Source organism: Ictidomys tridecemlineatus, chromosome 5, assembly GCF_052094955.1.
Source record: "Ictidomys tridecemlineatus isolate mIctTri1 chromosome 5, mIctTri1.hap1, whole genome shotgun sequence".
NCBI lineage: Eukaryota > Metazoa > Chordata > Mammalia > Rodentia > Sciuridae > Ictidomys > Ictidomys tridecemlineatus.
The window spans coordinates 79,204,966-79,227,587 of NC_135481.1; the positions used below are offsets into that span (position 1 = coordinate 79,204,966).

Consider the following 22,622-nt stretch of genomic DNA (forward strand, 5'->3'; position numbering starts at 1 on the left):
CCTAGCACTAGCAGCCCTATACAACTACCGTCAGTAGTTCTATACAGTATTAATTTATCCTAGGTACCTGAGTTTCTATAGCTGGGATAAGAATGGGAGTAGATATTCTTATTTTTACTGATGGCTCTGATTTTATGTTAGTCCTACGGTAGTATGAGATAGGGTACCTAGATGCAAAAGCTTGTACATTATAATGGTTTTGTTAACCTTGGCCAGTTCATATGCTTAATCTTTTGAAGTATTGTTATTGGGATTTTAAGTATTATATCTTAGGGAAAGGTATTGAAGAGCACTTCATGGTAATTTTATGAAATTATACTTACAGGCTCAGAAAGTGCTTCTCCAGTCCATTCAGCTGTGGGATCCAGGTCACAGACACCTTCCCCTTCTACATTGAATATAGACCACATGGAACAGAAGGATCTACAGCTTGATGAGAAACTCCACCACTCTGTTCTTCAAACACCAGATGATCTAGGCAATACCTGGAAATTAGATATTTGCCATTTTTCCTTTCAAAACATTATTGTTAAAAGATCTAAAATAAGTCATCTTAAATTTGATTATGTATGATTATTATAAATGTTCAGACATTTCTGACTCTTAGAAATTTTTACTGTATCATTTTTTCTAGCTTTTAAAGAAAGCTATCTATACTGATTTTTGCTCATTTTATCATAGTTGATTATAGTCTTAGAATTAGTGATAGTATTATTTTTATGTTATGTTATTTATTGATACAGTGCTGTTTCCTAAAATTTAAAATACATAATTGGTATCACTACTCTTAATATTATATTTGAAGATCCTACTGACTCACTGGAGTATTATTGCTTACTAATCAAGCTTTCAGTGCAACAGTTTTGATCATCAATAATTTTTTAATTGATTTTTGACTTTGTGGGTATTCAACTAAATTTTAAAAGTAAACAGTCCATTGGGCTGGGGTTGTGGCTCAGTGGTAGAGCACTTGCCTGGCATGTGTGAGGCCCTGGGTCCGATCCTCAGCACCGCATATAAATAAATGAATAAATAAAAGATCCCTTTATAACTAAAAAATATTTTTAAAAAAAAGTACACAGTCCAAATATTTTTATTTTTAAATATATATTTAAAAAGTGACTTGGGGGCGCCAGGGTTGTGGCTCAGTGGTAGAGCGTTTGCCTAGCATGTGTGAGGCACTGGGTTCAATCCCTGGCTCCACATTAAAAAAAAATGTATTGTGTCCATCTATAACTAAAAACATTTTTAAAAAAATGTTTTAAAAAGTGACTTGGGGAACCTCAGAAACTGCAAGTTAAAAAAGAAAAGTTATGTTTACTAATTCCTGCATGATGTTACAAGTATGAGATAGACATTTTGCAAATGTACCAAAAACTTTAGTCAAAGACATAGTTGATGAAATATTTGTAATAACTACTATGAAAAGTCAGTTTTTATTGTTAATGCAACACATTTATTTTCTGACCAAAGGAAGAAATTTAAACCTGTGTGTTTGTTGGTTTGTTTGTTTAATAACTTCTTTGGTTTTTTTAAGGTGCTCATTCCTTAATGTGCAGTCACATAGCTCTATTTTTCTAGTTTGTGGATTAATTTTGAACTTTTCCTTATTTTGACCTTCAAGTTTTTATTTGTTTTTATAGTACCCCCTAATTGTTTGTTAAAAATTTTAAACTTATAGGGCTGGGGCTGTAGCTCAGTGCCAAAGCGCTTGCCTAGCATGCATGAGGCACTGGGTTTGATCCTCAGCACCACATAAAAATAAACAAATAAAATAAAGGCATTATATCCATCTACAACTACAAAAAAGTTTTTTTTTAAAATTTAGACTAGTAAAGTGAAAACCCATAAGTCCTCACAAATTCTCTAGTTTTTAATAATATTTTTCCTTTATCTGTATCTACACATATGAACATATATACACCATATGTATATGTGCCTTCCTTTTCCTTTGCTGGACTACTTAAGAGGGAGTTTCAAGATAGCAGACCCTTCACATCTAAATACTTCAGTGATATGTGCTAAATGCATTTTATGTATAACTACAGTGGAATGTCCTGATTCATAATATTTAACATTGAAACTTTATTGTTTTTTTGTTCCATAGTCAAATATCCTCAGTTGTCCCTACAGTGTTCTTATAGCCACCCTACACCAACAACTCCATCCAGAATTTATTGAGGCATCATTGTTTACCTTTTTTTTTGGTACCAGGGATTGAACTCAGGGGAACACAACCACTAAATCACATTCCCAGCCCTATTTTGTATTTTATTTAGAGATAGAGTTGTTTAGCGCCTCACTTTTGCTGAGGCTAGCTTTGAGTCTTTCGATTCTTCTGCCCCATCCTCCCAAGCTGCTGAGATTACAGGCATGCCCCACTGTACTCAGCGGTTGCTTACCTTTTCATCGGTTAAAAATTTTGTTAGCTTTACTTGCGAAGGATAAGTTAGAGACAAATTAGTTGATTCACTTCTATATTATAAAGGTACTGTAAAATAGAAAGGCATTATAGCAATGGTTAGAATGTCAATGTTTTTTGTATTCTGTTTTAGTGGCTTTACACCAGAAGCCTATTTTTTTATTATGGAGAAATATTAATTATTTAGTATCTTTTTAAAAATAATTTTTAGTTGTAGATGGACACAATATCTTTATTTTTACTTATTTATTTTTATGTGGCGCTGAAGATCAAACCCAGGGCCTCACACATGTGAGGCAGGTGCTCTACCACTAAGCTACAACCCCAGCCTTAATTATTTAGTATCTTAATAATACAGTCAATTACTGTATACTTTACCTGCAGAGAGAAAATTAAAGCATTGCAAATAAAGGATATACTAAGAGTGAATTTTTAGCGTAAATTATCAACAGATTGGGATATTATCAAATACAAAAAATCATAAACTTATGATTATTTCATTCTGCAAAATTTTTAGTTCCCAAAATTCTTTAGATGCATTGGAATCTTTATTGACCTTCAATGGTGTTCTATACATTGAACAGAAGAACAGATCATATATTGAGTAATGTATTTTTTTAGAGCTAGAAGACAATAATGATAATCTAGCTAAACCATCCATTTTATAGATGAGAAAAGTATAGACTCTGTGAAGTTTTCAACTTGTTTAACACATAATCAGTGGCAGAAATGACGTGAGGACCATGTATTTATTACTTTTGATCTTGCTGGTATTAATAGGTAAAAGAAGTATGGTGGTTTTTATTAGCCTTGAATTTTAATAAAATTATCATTTTCGTGCCATTGTGATACCTCTTAATGTTAGGAATAGCTTCATTGTGAAGCACATAAATATATTTCTTTGGAAGTTTTAACTACAAGGAATAGGTTTATGAAGACTTCATTTAAGAACTACTTTTACCCTGAGATTTTCTATTAACTTGATGAAATAACAAGAAGGAGTTGTTAGATAAAAGTGAAAATTAATGTATATATCAAAGAAATTTCTCCATCTGGTATTTGCCCAGTGAGTGGTATCCATATGTATATCTAGTTAGAAGCACTATTGTAATTATTGCCATAATAGGGAATTATGAATTGGTGAGGTCTTGACCTTCTCAGGAAAAAACAAAACTTAGGTACACTCACATTTCTTTTATTCACTTCTGTAGATATTTAAGATTGTTAATTTAAGTTCTTTTTCTTTTTGCTATCAATTCTCTGGAAATTACTAACACAATTGTATTTTTTTTCTATAGAAATTAGTGAATTTCCATCTGAATGTTGTAGTGTGATGGCTGGGGGTACTCTCACTGGATGGCATGCTGATGTTGCTACTGTTATGTGGCGAAGAATGCTAGGCATTTTGGGAGATGTCAATGCCATTATGGATCCTGAAATACATGCTCAAGTTTTTGATTACCTCTGTGAACTTTGGCAGAATCTAGCCAAGGTAAAAAAGACAATAAAGGATATAAAAGAAAAAGACAAGAAAAATAAAGTATTAAGAAATAGAAAAAGCTTAGAGAACATTGTTACACGCACACCTTCCTATAGATAAACTAGTATGCAGCATGGTGAAGTCACTTAACTATAGTTAAATATGTGTTTTGAAACTGAGTTTGAACTTTAGTTTAAGGTAAAGCAAACTGAAAGAGAAAATAGTTTTCATAGTCTTGTCCCCTTTTTTTTTTTGAAAAATACAGATTAGAGATAACCTCGGTATTTCAACAGATAACCTGACTTCCCCTTCTCCACCAGTTTTGATTCCTCCGTTAAGAATTCTTACACCTTGGCTTTTTAAGGTAAGCTTAATATATAAAATATTAATTTTAAATTATCATTTAATAAGTTTGAAACAGTTTATGAAATTTGAACTATTATATGGTCTTCTAAAGCACTTAGTTTTTAGCTACTATTTTTAGGAAGTCATTGAGCATTATTTAAGAGAGGAGAGTAGGCATGCCAGAATTATAGGATACATTGTTTTTGTTTAATTAATAAAGCAAAAGTGAATATAGAAAAATATATTTGTATTGTATTTAAGTAAGAAATAGACCTTCAGTTGTGTGACAGAATATGCTGTGTATATTCAGAGTTTTAATTTTTTTAAAAGTAGTATTTGAAATTTGAGGTATTTTTCTAAGTGGAAACCTTTGTGATTTTTTTCACCCCTACATTATAACATTTTGGATAATAACAGTAGTCTCAGTAGCCCTGAGTTTTGGTTTATTAAAGAAATTAAACCAACATAGAAATAAAAGAAAACAGATATATTATTTGCTATATTCAATTAAATATCTAAGAAACAATATTTGTTTTTGAGTATTAAAACTGATCTTTTAATTTAGGCAACCATGTTGACTGATAAATATAAACAAGGTAAATTACATGCTTATAAGCTCATTTGTAATACAATGAAAAGAAGACAAGATGTATCTCCAAATAGAGATTTTCTAACACATTTCTACAATATAATGCATTGTGGGTTACTTCATATTGATCAGGTAAATATATATATGCTTTCTAAAAAATTATTTTATCTGTTTATCCTTAATTCTTAATTCTGTTTAACTTTTGATTTTTAAGATCTAGAATTAAAACTAGCTCCTGTATATAGCAGTTTATATAGAGTTTGATTCCATTTTAAGACCTTATTTGTTCTTAAATCATGGTTGAAAAAAAGCTATTTTATGGGTTAGGGGGTTGATTTGAGTGTTCCTCCAACTTTAATGTTATACCAACTAGTTACTTTTTGAAGAGGTTAAACCATTCTTTGCTTAAATTGACAATATCTTTCTGTGATGCCCCATAGTCCCTATTACTAGACATTTTATAATTGATAGTTGATACTTGAAGCATATGAATTTGTTCACCTCAGCTTATAGTAGTCAGAGCTGTTTTTTTCTACTCGTATTTTCTTATTACCACCAATTATAGTGACATGGTTACAATTATATTGACTTTGCAATTGTATCAGTTATAATCATTAAATAGTCATAAATATAACCAGAACATTATTCAGGAGTCTTGATATTGGCTGTAAAACTAAAAAGTATGGGAGATTACAAGTCACAGTAATTAAATATTTTTATCCTTATGTGATTGAAACTTGACTTGTAGGTCACTACGAGAGTACTGTTAATATTAAAAGATGGTAATTATATTTATTTCTGAAAACACTTCTAGCATTAATCTAAAGTAATAACAGTTTCGAACCCTATAAACATACCTCAAATTAAATGACACTATTAGTTACTAGAGAGAGCTTTTGTTTAAAATAAGTTAAATTGAATAATATGACCAAATCCACTGAATCCTCATACTAAATGCCAAAGACATAGTGAATGAATAACCAGGAACATTCCCTTTAAATGTACCCACTTTTAGATTTCCAAAGTTGAACATCTATCATTTAAGGACTCTATGTAAAAAAAGAGAATCTCCACAGTTGCCACATAGCAGGTCATGTGGGTTCAGAGATGAAAGTTATCAGTTGGAGATAAATAGGTAGCAGAAGATGCTACTCTGTTGTTCAGTTTTATAATGTGTAGGCATTAACCCTTGAAGTGACAAGCCTTTTCTGCTATCTAGTGTGGGGAAAAAATGTCATAGGCTTTGTCAGTTAAAACAAATTTGTTTTAAGTTTATGTATTTTTTGGAAGAATTCAATTAGTCTCCAATTAGTCATCCAATGTACAATTATTACTTTTTTATTTCACATATTATTTATGTTTAAGGATATAGATTAGCTGGTACCCAAGATTATATATCTGATATTCTTTTTCCCTTTCCTTCTTTATTCTAAGGATATTGTCAATACAATCATCAAGCACTGCTCACCTCAATTTTTTTCACTTGGTTTGCCTGGTGCCACAATGCTTATTATGGATTTTATTGTAGCAGCTGGTAGAGTGGCTTCTTCAGCTTTTCTTAATGTAAGTTTTTATTTATTTTTTCTTCATAATATAACAAGCTTTTGTTAAGCAGGATTCAACTAACAGAGCCACAAAGGAAGAACTGTTGTGGGTAAAATATAACAAGCTGATATTGAGCAAAGTTCGTAGTTTTAATTGGGTTAGATTCTTGAATGTTAAAAAATGTAAGCAAGAAATTTTGAAGTGTAAGAAATCACTAAAATTACTTGATGAATTGGCTGTAAAAATGGGTAACATCTGATAAGCAAAACAGGTAAGAATCTAAGGGAAAGAAGAAAGTGAAGAAAGGGCATTCATTGGGTGCTATCAAAAGATAAGTAAGAAACAGTAGGGAATAATCATTATACAGTGTGTATAATATCAAATCATGATGTTGATCAAATTGAATGTATTCAGTCTTTATTTGACAAATATTTAATGGGGAAAAAAATGAATGAGATAACCCAGGAAAATGCCCCCACTGTACTCTTAACACTGTGTGAGAATTTCTTTTCACACAGTTATGGAGCTGAATGAAACACAGCTCATGAGAAAATGCCAATGAAGTGGATATGACTGAAATATGTTCATATGTAAGTGGTAATGGTGAACTAGAGACGAAGGCAGTTAGCTGTGTATATAATGCTGAAAAGGTCAGATTTTATCCTAAGGAAGGATTGAATAACCATTGAAATATTTTAAGCAAGTAGTGACTTGATGAAATTAGTATTTTGGAAGAATCACCCTGGAGCAATGTATAAGTGAGAAATAACAACTGAAAATCTATTGGAAAAACTAAGTGTATATGGAAGAGAAAAATACTTGGGCAACACTTTAAAACTTGCAAAGCAATTTAACAGATTATATCTTTGAAAGCTGCAAGAGACTAAGAGTGAATGAAAGAAGTTCTATTTGTGGCGTGGCAAGGTACTGTGTATTAGATATTCATGAGGAGGTGTCAGGAGAAATACTGCATATCCAAGTCAAGAGCTCAAGGGAGGTGTTGGGACTAAAATTTATAAAGCTGGTAGATAGGAGTTTAAAGCTATGAAACTACATGCAATCACCTAGAGGAAATGTCCAAATATTGAAGAGAAAAACCAGTATTTATGACTAGGTTTTGTTGTTGTTTGGTTTTTTTTTTTGGTAGTATGGATTGAACCTAAGGGCACTTAACCACTGAGCCACATCCCCAACCCTTTTCTGTTTTTATTTTGAAACAGAGTCTCACAAAGTTGCTTAGGGTCTCTCTAAGTTGCTGAGGCTAGCTTTGAAATTGCAGTCCTCCTGCCTCAGGCTCTCAAGCTTCTGGGATTATAGGTGTGTGCCACCCCACCAGCTATAATTAGTTTTATAATCTTTTTTGAGTTCCTTAAGAACAATAATTTTGTCTTCATTGTGGTATTTCCAGGGCCTTGCCCCTATTAGTGGGTACTGATTGATTGATTGAAAGTTAACATATAAAGAAACATATAACATATAAAGAAAAAACGTTTATGCAGCTCACAGTTTTGGATATTGAAAGACCAAAATAGCAAAGCTCTGGCTCCTTGACTGGATCACTTCATACTGGATGGCATCATTGTGGGAGTATGTGCAAAAGGGAAATGACATAGCAAAGGGAGGGGCCAGACTGGTACTTTATTTGTTTGTTTGTTTATTGGTACTGGGGATTGAACCCAAAGGCGTTTTACCATTGAGCTACATCCTCAGACTTTTTAATTTTTTATGTTGAGACAGGGTTTTGCTCAGTTGTTGAGTTCCTTGGTAAGTTGCTGAGATTGGCCTCAAACTTTTAATCCTCCTGCCCCAGCCTCCCAAGTTACTGGAATTGCAGATATGGCACCCATGCTTACACTTTATAATCACTCCCTCTTGTGACAATGAATTCAGGGTCCCATGAGAGTTACATTAATTCCTTTTGATGGCACAACCCAGTGACCTAACTACCTACCACTGCGTCCTACCTCATAAAGGTTCCATCATCTTTCAGCATCACCATGCTAGGGACCAAGATAAACCTTGGGGGTGAGGGGAACCACATCCAAAGAATAGCAATTCCTTTGTCTGGAATATAGAGGGATATGAATAAATTAGATATACTGTGTGCTCAAGGGATATAGTCTGCAGCTGGGGTGATAAGAAAGCTTTTTAACAACTATGAAATATAGTGTAGGTTCTAAGAGGAGGACCATAGCATAATGATGAAAAGCATGGAGTCTAGAGCCAATCTGCCTGGTTCATATCCCAGCTGTATTGCTTACTAGCGATGTGACCTAGGGTGAGTTATTTGATTTCTCTGTGTCTTAGTTTCTTTGTCTATAACAGAAATAGCTTGACTAGTGGGATTATTTTATAAGGATTTAGCCACATGGTTAGAGAATTATATGACACATTTTATACATCATATAAAAGAATTTGTTAAATGAAATCATTGGGAACTTTATTAGTTTATGCAGTTTTAATGAAAAAGCATATGAATAAGTCCCTGAAAGATGAATAGTATTTGTATAATGGAGGTAAGGGAATGTATGCCAGGCAGAGGTAAACAGACATAATAAATGTGTTCAAAGAAGGGTGACAGTACATTTTGTTTAAAGGCTAATATGCAAGATTGTAGTAGACAGAACAGAAAAGTGCTAAAGATCCTTGCTACTGGAAGTGCAGTCTGCACATTAGAAACATTAGACACGATCTATGTACTTAGTAGCAGTGCAGATTTTCGGACCTTAGCCCAGACCTACTCAATCAGAATCTGCATTTTGCGGGATAGAAAATACTGGGGAGCCACACATGATAGGCAAGCTGTCTACCACTGAGCTGCAACCCAATCCTTTTTATCTCATTTTGTTGTTGATGGACCTTTATTTTATTTGCTTATTTATATGTGGTGCTGGGAATTGAACACAGTGCCTCACACGTACGAGGCAAGTGCTCTACTGCTGAGCTACAACTCCAGCCCATTTTTTATCTCATTTTTGAGATGAAGTCTTAGTAAGTTGCACACACTGGCCTCAAACTTGTAATCTTCTTGCTTCATCCTCCTGGTAGTTGGGATAATGTATGTACCACATTCCCGCAAAATATGCATTTTAATTAGATCACAAATGATTGTTAGAATCATTGGTTAAAGATTGAGAAGCACTGCTTTAGATTATATCTTGGAAAGTTGTGAATGCTGCAGATCAGGTTATGATGCTATGTTAGCTTAAGAGTTAAATATTTTAAAGTGCAAAGAGAAATGATGAGCCTGTCCCTTGCAAATATTAAATGAATATATTAATCTAAAAGATTAAATGGAAGACAAACTACAGACAGTAAACAAGTTATAAGTTTATTGTAGTATTATCAGTGTACACAGATTATTAGTCTTGGATGAAAGTGATAGAACTCAGAAGAGACATATTTATAAACCAGTGCCAGTTTTTACTAACTTTTTGTGAAAACTATTACTCTTCAGTGGGCCAGTTGTACCAGCACATTTCCTTTAGCTTTTCTCACAGTTCTTCAATAGAATTAAGCCCCAGTGTCAAAGGTATTTTGTTGTTGTTGTTGTTGTTCTAATTAGTTATACATGACAACAGAGTGCATTTCAACTCATTGTGCACAAATGGAGCACAACTTCTCATTTCTCTGGCTATACACAATGAAGAGTCACACCATTTGTGTAATCATTCATGTAATATGGTAATGATATACATCTCATTCCACCATCTTTTCTACCCCAGGTCCCCTCCCCACTCCCTTTTGCCCCATCCAAAATTCCTCCACACATCCCATGACCACCCCCATTATGGATTAACATCCACTTATCAGAGAAAACATTCAGCCTTTGGTTTTTATTGGCTTACTTCACTACCACTGAGCCACAACCTCCAGCCCCTGTTGTTTCTTGATAACTGCCATTCAGACTGGAGTGAGATGAAATCTTAGAGTAGTTTTGATTTGTATTCCTCTAATTACTAGAGATGTTGAAGTTTTTTGTATTTCTCTTGACTGATTGTATATCTTCTGAGAAGTACCTGTTCAGCTTCTTAGCCCATTTATTGACTGGGTTGTTTGTTTGTTTGTTTGTTTGGTGTTAAGTTTTTTTGAGTTCTTTATATATCCTGAAGATTAGTGCTGTATCTGACATGCATGTGGCAAAAATTTGCTCCCAAAATGTAGGCTTTTTATACCTCATTGTTTGTTTCCTTTGCTAAGTAGAAGCTTTTTAACTTGAATTCATCTCATTTATTGATTCTTGATTTCATTTTCTGCACTTTAGAAATCTTGTTAAGGAAGTTGGGGCCTCATTCGACATGATGAAGATTTGGGCCTACTTTTTCTTCTATTAGGCTCCGGGTCTCTGGTCTAATTCCTAGGTCCTTGATCCACTTTGAGTTTTGTGCAGGGTATGAAAGAGGGGGTCTAATTTCATTTTGTTACGTGTGGATTTCCAATTTTCCTAGCAACACCATTTGTTGAAGAGGCTATCTTTTCTCCAGTGTCTGTTTTGGGTACCTTTGTCTAATAGAAGATACCTATATTTATTTATGTGGGTTTGTAGAGACAATGTCTTATATTCTGTATGCTTGGTCTTCATGTCTATTTTGGTGCCAATACAATGTATCATTTAAGGTCTGGTATTATGATGCCTCCTGCTTCACTCTTCTGGCTAAGGATTGCTTTAGCTATTCTGGGTCTCTTATTTTTCCAGATGAATTTCATGATTGCTTCTAAATATAGAATCATGTTTTTGGCAAATAATGATTGTTTGAGTTCTTCTTTTCCTGTTTGTATTGTTTAATTTCTTTCTTCTGTCTAAATGCTCTGGCTAGAGTTTCAAGAACTATGTTGAATACAAGTGGTGAAAGAAGTCATCCCTGTCTTGTTCCAGTTTTTAGAGGGAATGCTTTCAGTTTTTCTCCATTTAGAATGTTGTTGCCCTTGGGCTTAGTTAGATAGCTTTTGTAATGTTGAGATATGTTCCTACTATCCTTGTTTTTCTAGTTTTTTGAACATGAAGTTTTGCCGTATTTTGTTGAATGCTTTTTCTGTATCAAGATAACAGTATGATTCTTACCTTTAAGTCTATTTATGTGATGAATTATGTTTATTGATTTCTGTATGTAGACCCAACCTTGCATCCCTGGGATGAATCTTACTCGAATATGGTGCACTATCTTTTTAATATGTTTTTGTATACAATTTGCCAGAGAATTTTTGCATATGTGTTCATCAGGGATATTGGTCACAAGTTTTCTTTCCTTGATGTATCTTTGTCTGGTTTTGGTATCAGGTTGATACTAGCCTCATAGAATGAGTTTGGAAGAATTTATTCCTTTTCTATTTCATGGAATAATTTGAGGAGTATAGGTGTTAGTTCTTCTTTGAAGGTCTTGTAGAACTCGGCTGAGAATCCATCTGGTTCTGGCCTTTTCTTTGTTGGTTGGTTTTGATAGCATCTTCTATTTCATTGCTTGAAACTGATGTGTTTACATTGTGTATGTCCTCCTGATTCAGTTTGGGTAGATCATACTTCTCTTGAAAATTGTTGATATATTTGAGATTTTCTATTTGATTGGAGTATAAATTTTTAAAATAGGTTTCTCATTATCTTTTGTATTTTAGTAGTGTCTGTTGTAATATTTCTCTTCCCATCACGAATTTTAGTAATTTGAGTTTTCTGTCTCCTCATTAGCATGGCTAAGGGTTTATCAGTTTTATTTACTTTTTCAAAGAACCAACTTTGTGCTTTGTCAGGTTTTTGAGTTGTTTCTTTTGTTTCAATTTCATTGATTTCAGCTCTGGTTTTAATTATTTCTTGTCTTCTGCTATTTTTGATGTTGACTTGTTCTTTTTCTAGAGCTTTGTGATGTAATGTTAAGTCATTTATTCGATGGCTTTTTATTCTTTTAATGAATGAGCTCAATGCAATGAATTTTCCTCTTAGCACTGCCTTCATAGTATCCCAGAGATTTTGATATCTTGTATTGGTGTTCTCGTTTACCTCTAAGATTTTTTTTTATTTCCTCCGTTATTTATTCTGCTATCCATTCATCATTCAATAACATATTATTTAGTCTCCAGGTGTTAGAGTAGCTTCTATTTTTTATTTTATTGTTGATTTTTAATTTCATTAGATTGTGATCAGATAGAATGCAGTGTGGTATCTAATTTTTTTTATTTGCTAAGGGTTGCTTTGTGGCATAATATATGGTTTATTTTAGAGGAGGATCCATGTGCTGCTGAGAAGAAAGAGTATTCACTCATTGATGGATGAAATATTCTATATGTGTCAAGTCTAAATTATTGATTGTATTATTTAGTTCTATAGTTACTTTGTTTAGTTTTTGTTTGGAATATCTATCCAGTGATGAGAGAGGTATGCTAAAGTCACCCATTGTTATTGTGTTGTGGTCTATTTGATTCTTGAGTTTGAAAGATTTATGGGTGTTGATTTTATATCCTGTTACTTGCTGAATTCATTTATTAGCTCTAGAAGTTCTCTGGTGGAATTTTTTTGATCTTCTAAATATAGAATCATGTATTATTCTATCAGCACGTATTCTTTGTATCATGTATTATTTAGAAGCGTTTGTTTGATGTACGTAAATGCTCATTGTTTGGGACATAAATATTTATGATTGTTATGTCTTGCTGATATATGATTCCCTTAAGCAGTATGAAATGTCCTTCTTTATCCCTCCTAACTAACCTTGGCTTGAAGTCCATTGTATCTGAAATGAGGATGGAAATCCCTGCTTGTTTACGAAGTACATGTGAGTGGTATGTTTTTTTCCATCCTTTCACCTTCTGTCTGTGGGTGTTTTTTCTTATGAGTCTCTTGAAGACAGCATATTATTAGGTCTTTTTTTAAATCCAGTCTGCCAATCTTTATCTTTTGAGTGATTAGTTTAGGCCATTAACATGCAGGATTATTGAAATTTGATTCGATATATATTCCTAGTCATTTGGGTTTATTTTTTGTTTTTAACTTGACTTGTTTTCTCCTTTGATTGACTTTTCATTTAATGTAGTTAGTTCTTCCTTTTACTGATTTTCATTGTTTTGTTTTTTTAAATTTCCTCCTCATATAATATTTTGCTAAAAATGTTCTGTAGTGCAGGCTTTCTAGTTGTAAATTCTTTTAACTTTTGTTCATCATGGAAGGTTTTTATTTCGTCATCAAATCTGAAGCTTAATTTTGCTGAACATAAGATTCTTTGTTGGCATCCATCTTCTTTTAGAACTTTGTATATGTTGTTCTAGGACCTCTTAGCTTTAAGGGTCTGGGCTGAGAAATCTGCTGCAATCTGAATTGGTTTTCTCCTATATGTAATCTGGTACTTTTCTCTTGTGGCCTTTAAAATTCTATCCTTGTTCTGTATGCTAGGCATTTTCATTGTAGTGTGCCTGGGTATGGATCTATTGTAATTTTGTACATTTGGGTCCTGTGAGCCTGTTATTTGATTTTCCATTTCTTTCTTTAGGTTTGAGAAATTTTCTGATATTATTTCATTGAAAAGATTGGGCATTCCTTTGGTGTATATCTCTGTGCCTTCCTCAATTCTGATAAATCTTAAATTTGGTCTTTTCACGTTATCCCATAATTCTTGGATGTTCTTTCATGGTTTCTTATTTTATTCACTTTGTGTTCAGCTTTATTTTCAAGATTATATATTTTGTTTTCATTGCCTGAGGTTCTGTCTTCCAAGTGATCTAGTCTGTTGGTGATACTTTCTATTGAATTTTTAATTTGATTTATTGTTTCCTTCATTTCAAGGATTTGTGTGGATTTATGTGGGTTTTTCCCCCCAGAAGTTTTGTTTTGTTTTTTAGCTCTTTATTGAAGTGGTTTTTTGCTAACTATATTTGTTCTCTGACACCATCCTTTACTTCACAGATCAGTTTAATTATGTACATTCTGAATTCCTTCTCTGATATTTTTTCTACTGTGTTGTCAGTGGATTCTAACCATTTTGGTTTGTTCAGGGTGCTTTCTTCCCTTGTTTTTTCATGTTGGTGTGTCTTCTAGCAGTGTGGATTCAAGGTATTATGGTTTCTGCCCTATAGATTTATAGTGCCCCTATAGGTTTCCATTACTTTGCCTTTAAAGGGAAGATCAATATTAACAGTTACCAGTGCAAACAGTATGCAGCCTTAAACCAAATAGTTGCTATTAAGACATTTACAGTTTTGTCGAAATAAACAGAAATGATGTATTCAGTTATTGTCTATAATATATACAATAGGTTTGCCAAAGGGTCTACAATTTCTAATGGTAGACAGAGAGAGAACAGGGTAGTGTAAGATATGATGTTTATGAGGTGGATGGGGGAGAAGATAGAAGTATTAGATCATTGGAAGAGTGAAAGAGGAATCAGTAGAAGTTGGCTGTGAGCAGGAGAAAAGAGAGTAAGACAATCCAGGGAATGAAATAAGTGAGAGGAAAATGTAGAGAAGGAATAAATAATAAGAAAATAAGAAAAAAATTATAAAGATTCAAAAATGTAAAACTAAAGTGATATACAATAAAACTGTAATATACTACTCAGACATCCCAGTCCTCAGTAGCTTGATGTATGAAAATTACTTGGTTTCAAAAATGGTGGGGATGTGAAAACAGAAAAGAACAAAAATCTCAAAAGAAAATTGAACAATTATTTCTGTTGGAGTTCAGTAGTTTCTCTGCTTCCCTTCTCATCCAATAGGTGGAGTTATGTGGAGTTTGCTGGTATCTCTACCCTCAGGAAGGTGAGGGTTTCTAGGGTGGTAGGGTGAGTCTTGGAGGCAGAACTCCTCAAGGTGCAATATGGCAATTTCCAGTCTCCATTGGAAGACTGAACCCAGGAATCTCTTTGGGGGTCCATTTGTGTGATATGGGAACCTGATTTTAGCCCCCTATGTTGCTTGCAGACCTCACAATTCCTGGTCTCTAATTTAGTCTCTAAACTGTATCTCTCCCACCTTTTCAACTTCCCAATCAGGCACCTCTCTCTCCAGAGGTCCTGAGGGCTGAGTGCTGGGTTCTACGTGCCTGTTGTGGAGAACTGTTCTGTATCAGGCAGATCAGGACTAGGTGTTGAGAGCTGCAGGCTGGCTACATAGCTGCAAGCTCTAGGCTGGGTTGGTGGCCCTGGATACCCAGTGGATGCCAGACTGGTTGGCTGGGCAAGCCAAGAGCAAGATGCCCTCACACCCTCTTCCAGTTTATGGACCCCATGCAAGGCGCTCTCCTGCCTCTCCAGCAAGGTGGTGTCTATTAGCACATCTAGCAGGGAGACCTCAGATGTTACCAAGCCTGCAGGTGCCTTGATGATGGTATTCCAGGCCCTGGCTGGCATCCCTATATAGAAGCGGCCATGTCCCTCCCTAGATGATGGCAGCAACAGCGGCAAATCTGTAGGTACCTTGATGTTGGGCTTTCAGGCCCTGGAGAGTGTCCCATGATGTAGGCTGCCCCAACTCAAGATGGCAATGTTAGTAGCAGAGGTAACCCAATATGGCGGCATAGGTGTCCCAAGATAGAGGCAACTGCTTTCAGGAATGGGTCAGTGAGGGTGGCCATGTTGTGACAGTGGGTGGCCTTGGTGCTGCGGGGAAGTAGGGGTTTGCAGAGGTGTTTTCTCCCAGCCCTACATGGTGTCCTAAGGTGGAGGATACCACATCAAGATGGCTATGATGGTGGCTGCAGTGTCTCAAGTTGGAGACAGCCACCTTGGGAGATGAACCCGCAGCCGCAGGCGGCTCAGTGATAGTTGCGGCCATGTTGGTAGATGGGGAGCCTGCAGCGCAGTTGGGTGGGCCTGCACTGAGCAGTCGGTGTGTCTGCATTTCATGTAATTAACTTCTCTATACATTGGTTGTGTGACATCTTTGGGAAAATAGAGAAATTAGTCATTTTCTGTATTCTCTGTTTTATATGATGAATATTTCTTAAAGAAGGCTATATAGGAAATTGATTCTTTTTTGAAATCAAACCTAACACATCTCCACTGGAGGTTTAAGATAGTCTTTCCCCCTGCATGGTGTTGGAACTATTTAGTCCAAATCTCATTCCCATTTTAGATCTCATTCATATCATCTTCCTTTGTTAATATTTCTCTTCTTCCTTAGGCAGATTACAAGATAACTGATTCAGTTTTGTTTAATTACAATCACATTCTAGGTCTGTTCTCTTATATCCACGGGCCCAAACATTCCCATTTGCCTCAGCACCTTTACAGAAAAACTCTTAGTTAATCAATTTCATTATATATTTATTTTTTAAATGAGTTTCATTTTTATAGGATAACTTCTAAATTGGGAATGTGAGCTCATCCTGCTCCTTCAGATTTCTGCCTTGTATCTTTAAATCTAGAAAGGAGTCATTTTGTTTTGAAAAATAACATAGTAGAGTACTACTACATTGCCTCTATTACAAATTATTAAGACAGATAAATCTTTTGGAAACTGGTTTTTGATTAATATGAATAGAAGTATTATATTTCTAGTTGTTCAGTGTTTCACATTTTATTAAGTATTGTTAAGCATATAAATCTATTTGCAGATATTTTAATATTAAGCATTGGTAGGTAGGTGTTGTTGTTTGGTGGACATGCAAGAGGCAGAGAGGAAAAATAATGCTTAGTGTTGATAATTGAGAAATGACTTAATAACAGCTAAGGAAAAAAGATGAAGAGTTACTTCAATCTGCACGCCAGGCATACATTCTAATGTTTATTTTAGTAAGTATCATAAGCAATGGTTTTTTCATATGTGTTATGTAAAACTTTTTTAGACTGGTGTTCGTTTCTTAAAGATATAGTTGACATTTTCATCCACATTTATTCATCTGTAGGTAGTAACAAATACAGTCTAGTGGCATTGAATCATCTGCTTATTAGAACAATATGTCACATTGTGTGTTACCTTTAAAAAATAAAGTAAAATATGAAGTATTTATAGTTCTTCTTCAGGGTAAATGTGTGCTGTAGATAGGTTATATTCCTACTTATAATCTCATTAACTATGGCTTATTTCTGCCTATTAGATACTTTTGAGGAAATTTCTGTTATTTGTCCTTTACCTCTATTGAGAATAACAATACTTTGTGTAGAAAGTATACATAGAAACTTAATCTTTCTGTGTGTCCCCTTTTTGAATTTTGTTTTATACTCCTACTTCCCTTTAAAATATAGTTGAGTAATAAAGTAATTTTAGGTTAATGTAATAACAAATATATTTTAAAGATTTTTTAAAATCTGATACATAGGCACCAAGAGTAGAAGCACAAGTTCTTCTGGGATCTTTGGTTTGCTTTCCCAACTTGTACTGTGAACTGCCTGCTCTCCATCCCAATATTCCAGATATTGCTGTGTCTCAGTTTACAGATGTGAAGGTAAGAAATCAGATAGTTTGTGGCATTTAACTGATTTTATAACATAAAATATATGCAATAAAATTTGTCTCTTTTTGAAATCTACTGAGTTGTTGAACAACATTAACCAGCTATATCTCCCAGAACAAAAACTGGAATGTTAATTAGGATTATTGCCTTTTTATTTTTATTTTTCTGGATGTGTTTAAATTACTTTGGTATCTTTATCTCATTTTTGAACCCATTCATGTTTGTTTCTTAGGATTCATTCATTCACTCACTGAGCATTTATCAAAACATCCTATGAACCAGATATGGTGTTGCTAATGTAAGGTTTCTTGAGTTGAGATGGCAAACTATACCTACATATTTGACTCCCTCTCTCGATTTCTCAGCATGTAGTATCAAACAAAGTAATGGAAAATTCTGTACTGCTATATGAAACTTTGGAATTGAGGTAGTAATCCTATGTACCTAAAGTGTTACAGGACCTGGATAGTAGTTGGTACAATATTTTTTTTTCTTTGTACTAGTAAGTGAGCCCATATGTACTCCACCATTGAGTTATATCCCCAGGCCTTTTTATTGTTTATTTTGAGAAAGGGTCTCTCAGTGTTGCCCAGGGTGATCTGGAACTTGCAACCCTCCTGCCTCAGCCTCCCCAGTAGCCATGATTACAGGCATGTGTCACCATAACCCTTCAGCCTGTGTAATATTAGCAGTGATTATATAGTTGCAAAGAGAACCTCTCCAGATCCCAGATAGTAATCATTTAAAAAACAGTGTGCCCAGGCAGGAGCAGTGTATTAAATACACATGTTAAAAATTTCAGATAGGAAACTCTCAAAAGGTTATTCTGTGCCTCTGCAGAGTTCAGCCTCTATTGAAAGGGAAAAGTGTGTGACATGATCAACATCCTTAGACCTCTGAATTTAGTACTTCTTGTATGTGTGTGTTGGGGGGCGGGTACTGGCAGTTTTACCCTGGGTTTTCCTACCACTGAGCTATATCTCAGCCTCCCTACCCTTTTTTAAATTTTGAAACAGGGTCTCACTAAGTTCCTGAAGCTGGTCTCAAACTTGTGATCTTCCTGTGTTAGCCTCCCAAGTTGCTGGAATTACAGGCATGCACCACTACACATGGCTAGACTCAGTGATTGTTAAACCTAAGTAGAGGGGAGTGCTGTGAAAAGCTCTTTTAGTAAGGATAAAGAAAATCAGTGCTCTGAACCCACAGTATGCTGTTTAGTGAATAATTCAATCACTGTCAAGACCTATCTCTATCTGAATGCATACATATAAACTCTAAAGGGCTTAACAATCCTGTGCCTGTCTCAGTTATTCCCAGGTAGTCTCTATGATTGACCTTAATTTGTTCTCAGAATTAGAAAGGTTGAGAAAAAGACACTTTAGCTCCTCAGGGGTCATGCAGATGATTTTTATGTGTTGCTTATACTTTCCTTAGAATCCATATTTCTCTTCATAACATTTATCATACTTGTAATTTCTTACTCAGTGCCTAACTTCTGTTTTAGACAAATACCATGAAATCTTTTTTTAAAATAATGTTATTGTATTTTTTGTACATTTACGTTATTTTTATGTGGTGCTGAGGATTGAACCCAGGGCCTCACACATGCTAGGCAAGCGCTCTGCCACTGAACTACAACCGCAGCCCCCATGTGATCTTATATACTATTATATCCTCATGACCTAACACTTTTTGATATATAGCATATACTCATTAATGTAAACAAATGAATTTGACTTACACATACAATCAAGTGGCTCAGTGCAAATTTACAATGACACTTAACAGAAACTACATGAATTTACCTTAGCTTTTCAAGGTTTAATAGTTTGTTTTATTTTCAGAAGATCCTGAAGGTCAAGGATCAATAATTGTTTTAATTTTCTCTACCTATTGAGATGATTATATGATTTTTATCCTTCATTCTGTTAAAGTGGTATATTATGTTTATTGATTTACATGTGTTGAACAATTCTTGTAGCCATAGAATATATCCTACTTGGTAATGGTGTATGATTCTTTTATTGTGCTGTTCAATTTGGTTTATTGTTATTGTTTTGAGGATTTTTGCATTTGTATTAATCAGAGATAGTGGCCTATAATTTTTTTTTCTCTTGTTAATACCCTTGTCTGATGTTGGCATCAGGGTAAATGTGACCTTATAAATTGACTTTGGAAGTATCCTACCTGTTTAGTTTTCTTGGAAGAATTTGAGAAGGGTTAGTATTAATTTTTTAAATGTTTGGTATAATTCATCAGTGAAATAATCTGTTGGTGGCTTTTAAATGCTATTTCTCAAAGCTTAAAAAAGATGTTCATGACTTTAAGATATTAATTCTTCTTTAATTATCTTTCTTATAGTGAGCCTTTATGACTTTTCCAATCAGGAAAAAAGGTTATTTTTTTAACATATTCTTTTGGTACAAATTTCATAAATTGTTTTATTAGCTACTTGTATAAATAACATTGGATTCTTTATTAAAAGTATTTACATGAGAATAAATTGTTCTCTTAACTATTGTATCTCTAATACCTGGTACAGGGCCTAGCCCAGATTGGCCACCTAATAAATATCTGTTGACTAAGTGAATGAAAATCTTACTAATTGCTATTAACTATTTTCCTTTATTTTAGGAACTCATAATCAAAACTGTATTAAGCTCAGCAAGGGATGAGCCCTCTGGTCCTGCACGGTAGGTCAGGTATTCTTAGATTAACGTTTACTACAACTATTCTGTGTTTGAAATCTCATTTTAGAAGAGATTGATTGAATTTTTATAGCAGTTTAGGTTGTTTCAGACACACAAAAGCCATTCTGAACTACAAGTTTAAATTATTTGAGTGATTAAATACTCTCACTTTTTTTTTCATGATTACATTCTAATCTTCCTTCTTTAAAAAATAAAAATGAAAACCTGTTCATCTTTTTCAGTTATTTAACCCTGTGTCTGGTATATGTAAAATCAGTTATTTTGATTTATTTAAGTACATTTTGTGTTCTCTTCAGATTATATTTATCATTGTGTTCTTATGTAATACCTTGAAATACAACATAGGCTCACTGAGTATTTGCTGAATTGAATTAAAACAAAATATTTTTATGGTAGACTGTAATATATCAAAAAATAGTATGTTTTAATATTCATATGTATTGATCATGATTTGGGGGGGATTGATGCTGGGAATTGAACCCAGGAGTGCTCTACAGCTGAGCTATATCCCCTACACTTTTAATTTTTTTATTTTATTATTTTGAGATAGGATCTTACCAAGTTACTGAATGTCTTGCTAATTTGTGAAGGCTGGCCTTGAAATGCAATCCTCCTGTCTCAGCTTCCCAAGTTGCTGGGATTATTGGCATTTCCCACTGTACACAGCTGATCATGATTTCTAATAGAATATAAGTAACAAGATTTTTAATTTTTCCTTTTTATGTCTTAATCATATAAAACTGACATTTTCTGTCTCGCTGAATAAACCTTTCCTCAAAAAGAAGAGACTTAAATTAGGAAGTTGCCAGAATACACTATGTTCCCTTGCTTCCTTAAAATTTCAAGTTATATTTTATATTTCTTGATGCTAATTTTAATGTGTGTCATTAGTTTCAACATTAGTCCTTCTCCTCTGACTTTACCTCTATGAAGCTTCCTTTTCTAATCATGTCTGTATTTGTTGATCCAAGATTCAAAAGGTATAGATCATGGCTTTGACCATTCAGATTCTAATTTATTTTTATTTTTTGAACATATATTTTTTGGTTGTAGGTGAACACAATCTCTTTATTTTATTTTTATGTGGTGCTGAGGATTGAACCCAGTGCCTCATGCATGCTAGGCGAGCGCTTTACAGCCTCAGCCTTCTAATTCTAATTTAAATTTCTTTTTCTAGCAATTAAAAATGATGTAACATGAACAGTTTGGTTACATGAAACTACTCCACTACAAGTTTTTCTCACTTGGTAGCCAAGTTAACTAAAAAAAAACCTCTTTGAGCAAATTCTTTTACCCTGATCTCATTCAAGTTTACAAGAATTTCCCCCAATATTTGTTTCATTTAATTCTCATCAAATTAGGAGAGATTGATACATCACCTTCTCCCACTTTTGTTATTTAGTAACTGATGCTTAATAAACTAATACTTATTAAACCTAAAGTTAACATTTATTAAGCCCTTTCTGTGTGCTAGGTGTGTTCTAGACACTTTGTATTTATAATGGCAGTGCATTTCATAATAACTCTGAGAAATATACAGTTTTTACCTTTTGATTTATAAATACAGAAACTGGAGCCCAGAAAATTTAGATAATCTGCTCTATCAGATAAGGCAGAGCCATAATTATTATCCTCACAGTTTGTCTTAAAGAATAATTATTAGATGCATAATTTTGTTGGTTCTTTTTAGTTATACATGACAGTAGAATCCATTTGGACATAATTATTAAAGCATGGAATATATCTTGTTCTAATTCAGTCTCCAGTACTTCCCCATCCCCTCCATCCCAGCCATATCCTTCTCTCTTCCCTCTACTGATCTCTTTGCCATTTACCCACTTTTTTTTAGTTCATAATGATATCATTTATCTATTTATTTATTTATTTTTATTACATTGTACACAAATGAAGCACAGCTTCTTCTTCTGACTGAACATGATGCAAAGTCATATAGTAGTGTGATCATACATGTATATAGGGTAATAATGTCCATCTCTTCCACCATCTTTTTTACCCCCTCACTCCCTCCCCACTCCTCCCTCCCCTCTTGCACAATCCAAAGTTCCTTCATTCTCTCCCCACTACCTCCCATTATGGATTAGCATCTGCTTATCAGAGAAAACATCCAACCTTTGGTTTTTGGTTTTGGCTTATTTTGC

The 22,622-nt window shown here is 34.1% G+C and overlaps 1 protein-coding gene across 8 annotated transcripts in view; it reads left to right on the forward strand.

Annotated features, from left to right (window-relative positions):
• Positions 1-22,622, forward strand: part of Ralgapa1 (Ral GTPase activating protein catalytic subunit alpha 1) — a 217,398-nt gene that overhangs the window by 102,648 nt on the left and 92,128 nt on the right. For all 8 annotated transcript variants that reach the window (XM_040275655.2, XM_021724701.3, XM_021724700.3 and 5 more), the window contains 7 exons: positions 326-478; positions 3,721-3,914; positions 4,168-4,266; positions 4,813-4,968; positions 6,271-6,399; positions 17,618-17,743; positions 20,387-20,445. In XM_040275655.2, coding sequence (XP_040131589.2) covers positions 326-478; positions 3,721-3,914; positions 4,168-4,266; positions 4,813-4,968; positions 6,271-6,399; positions 17,618-17,743; positions 20,387-20,445 — 916 coding nt within the window. The remainder of the gene's footprint in view (positions 1-325; positions 479-3,720; positions 3,915-4,167; positions 4,267-4,812; positions 4,969-6,270; positions 6,400-17,617; positions 17,744-20,386; positions 20,446-22,622) is intronic.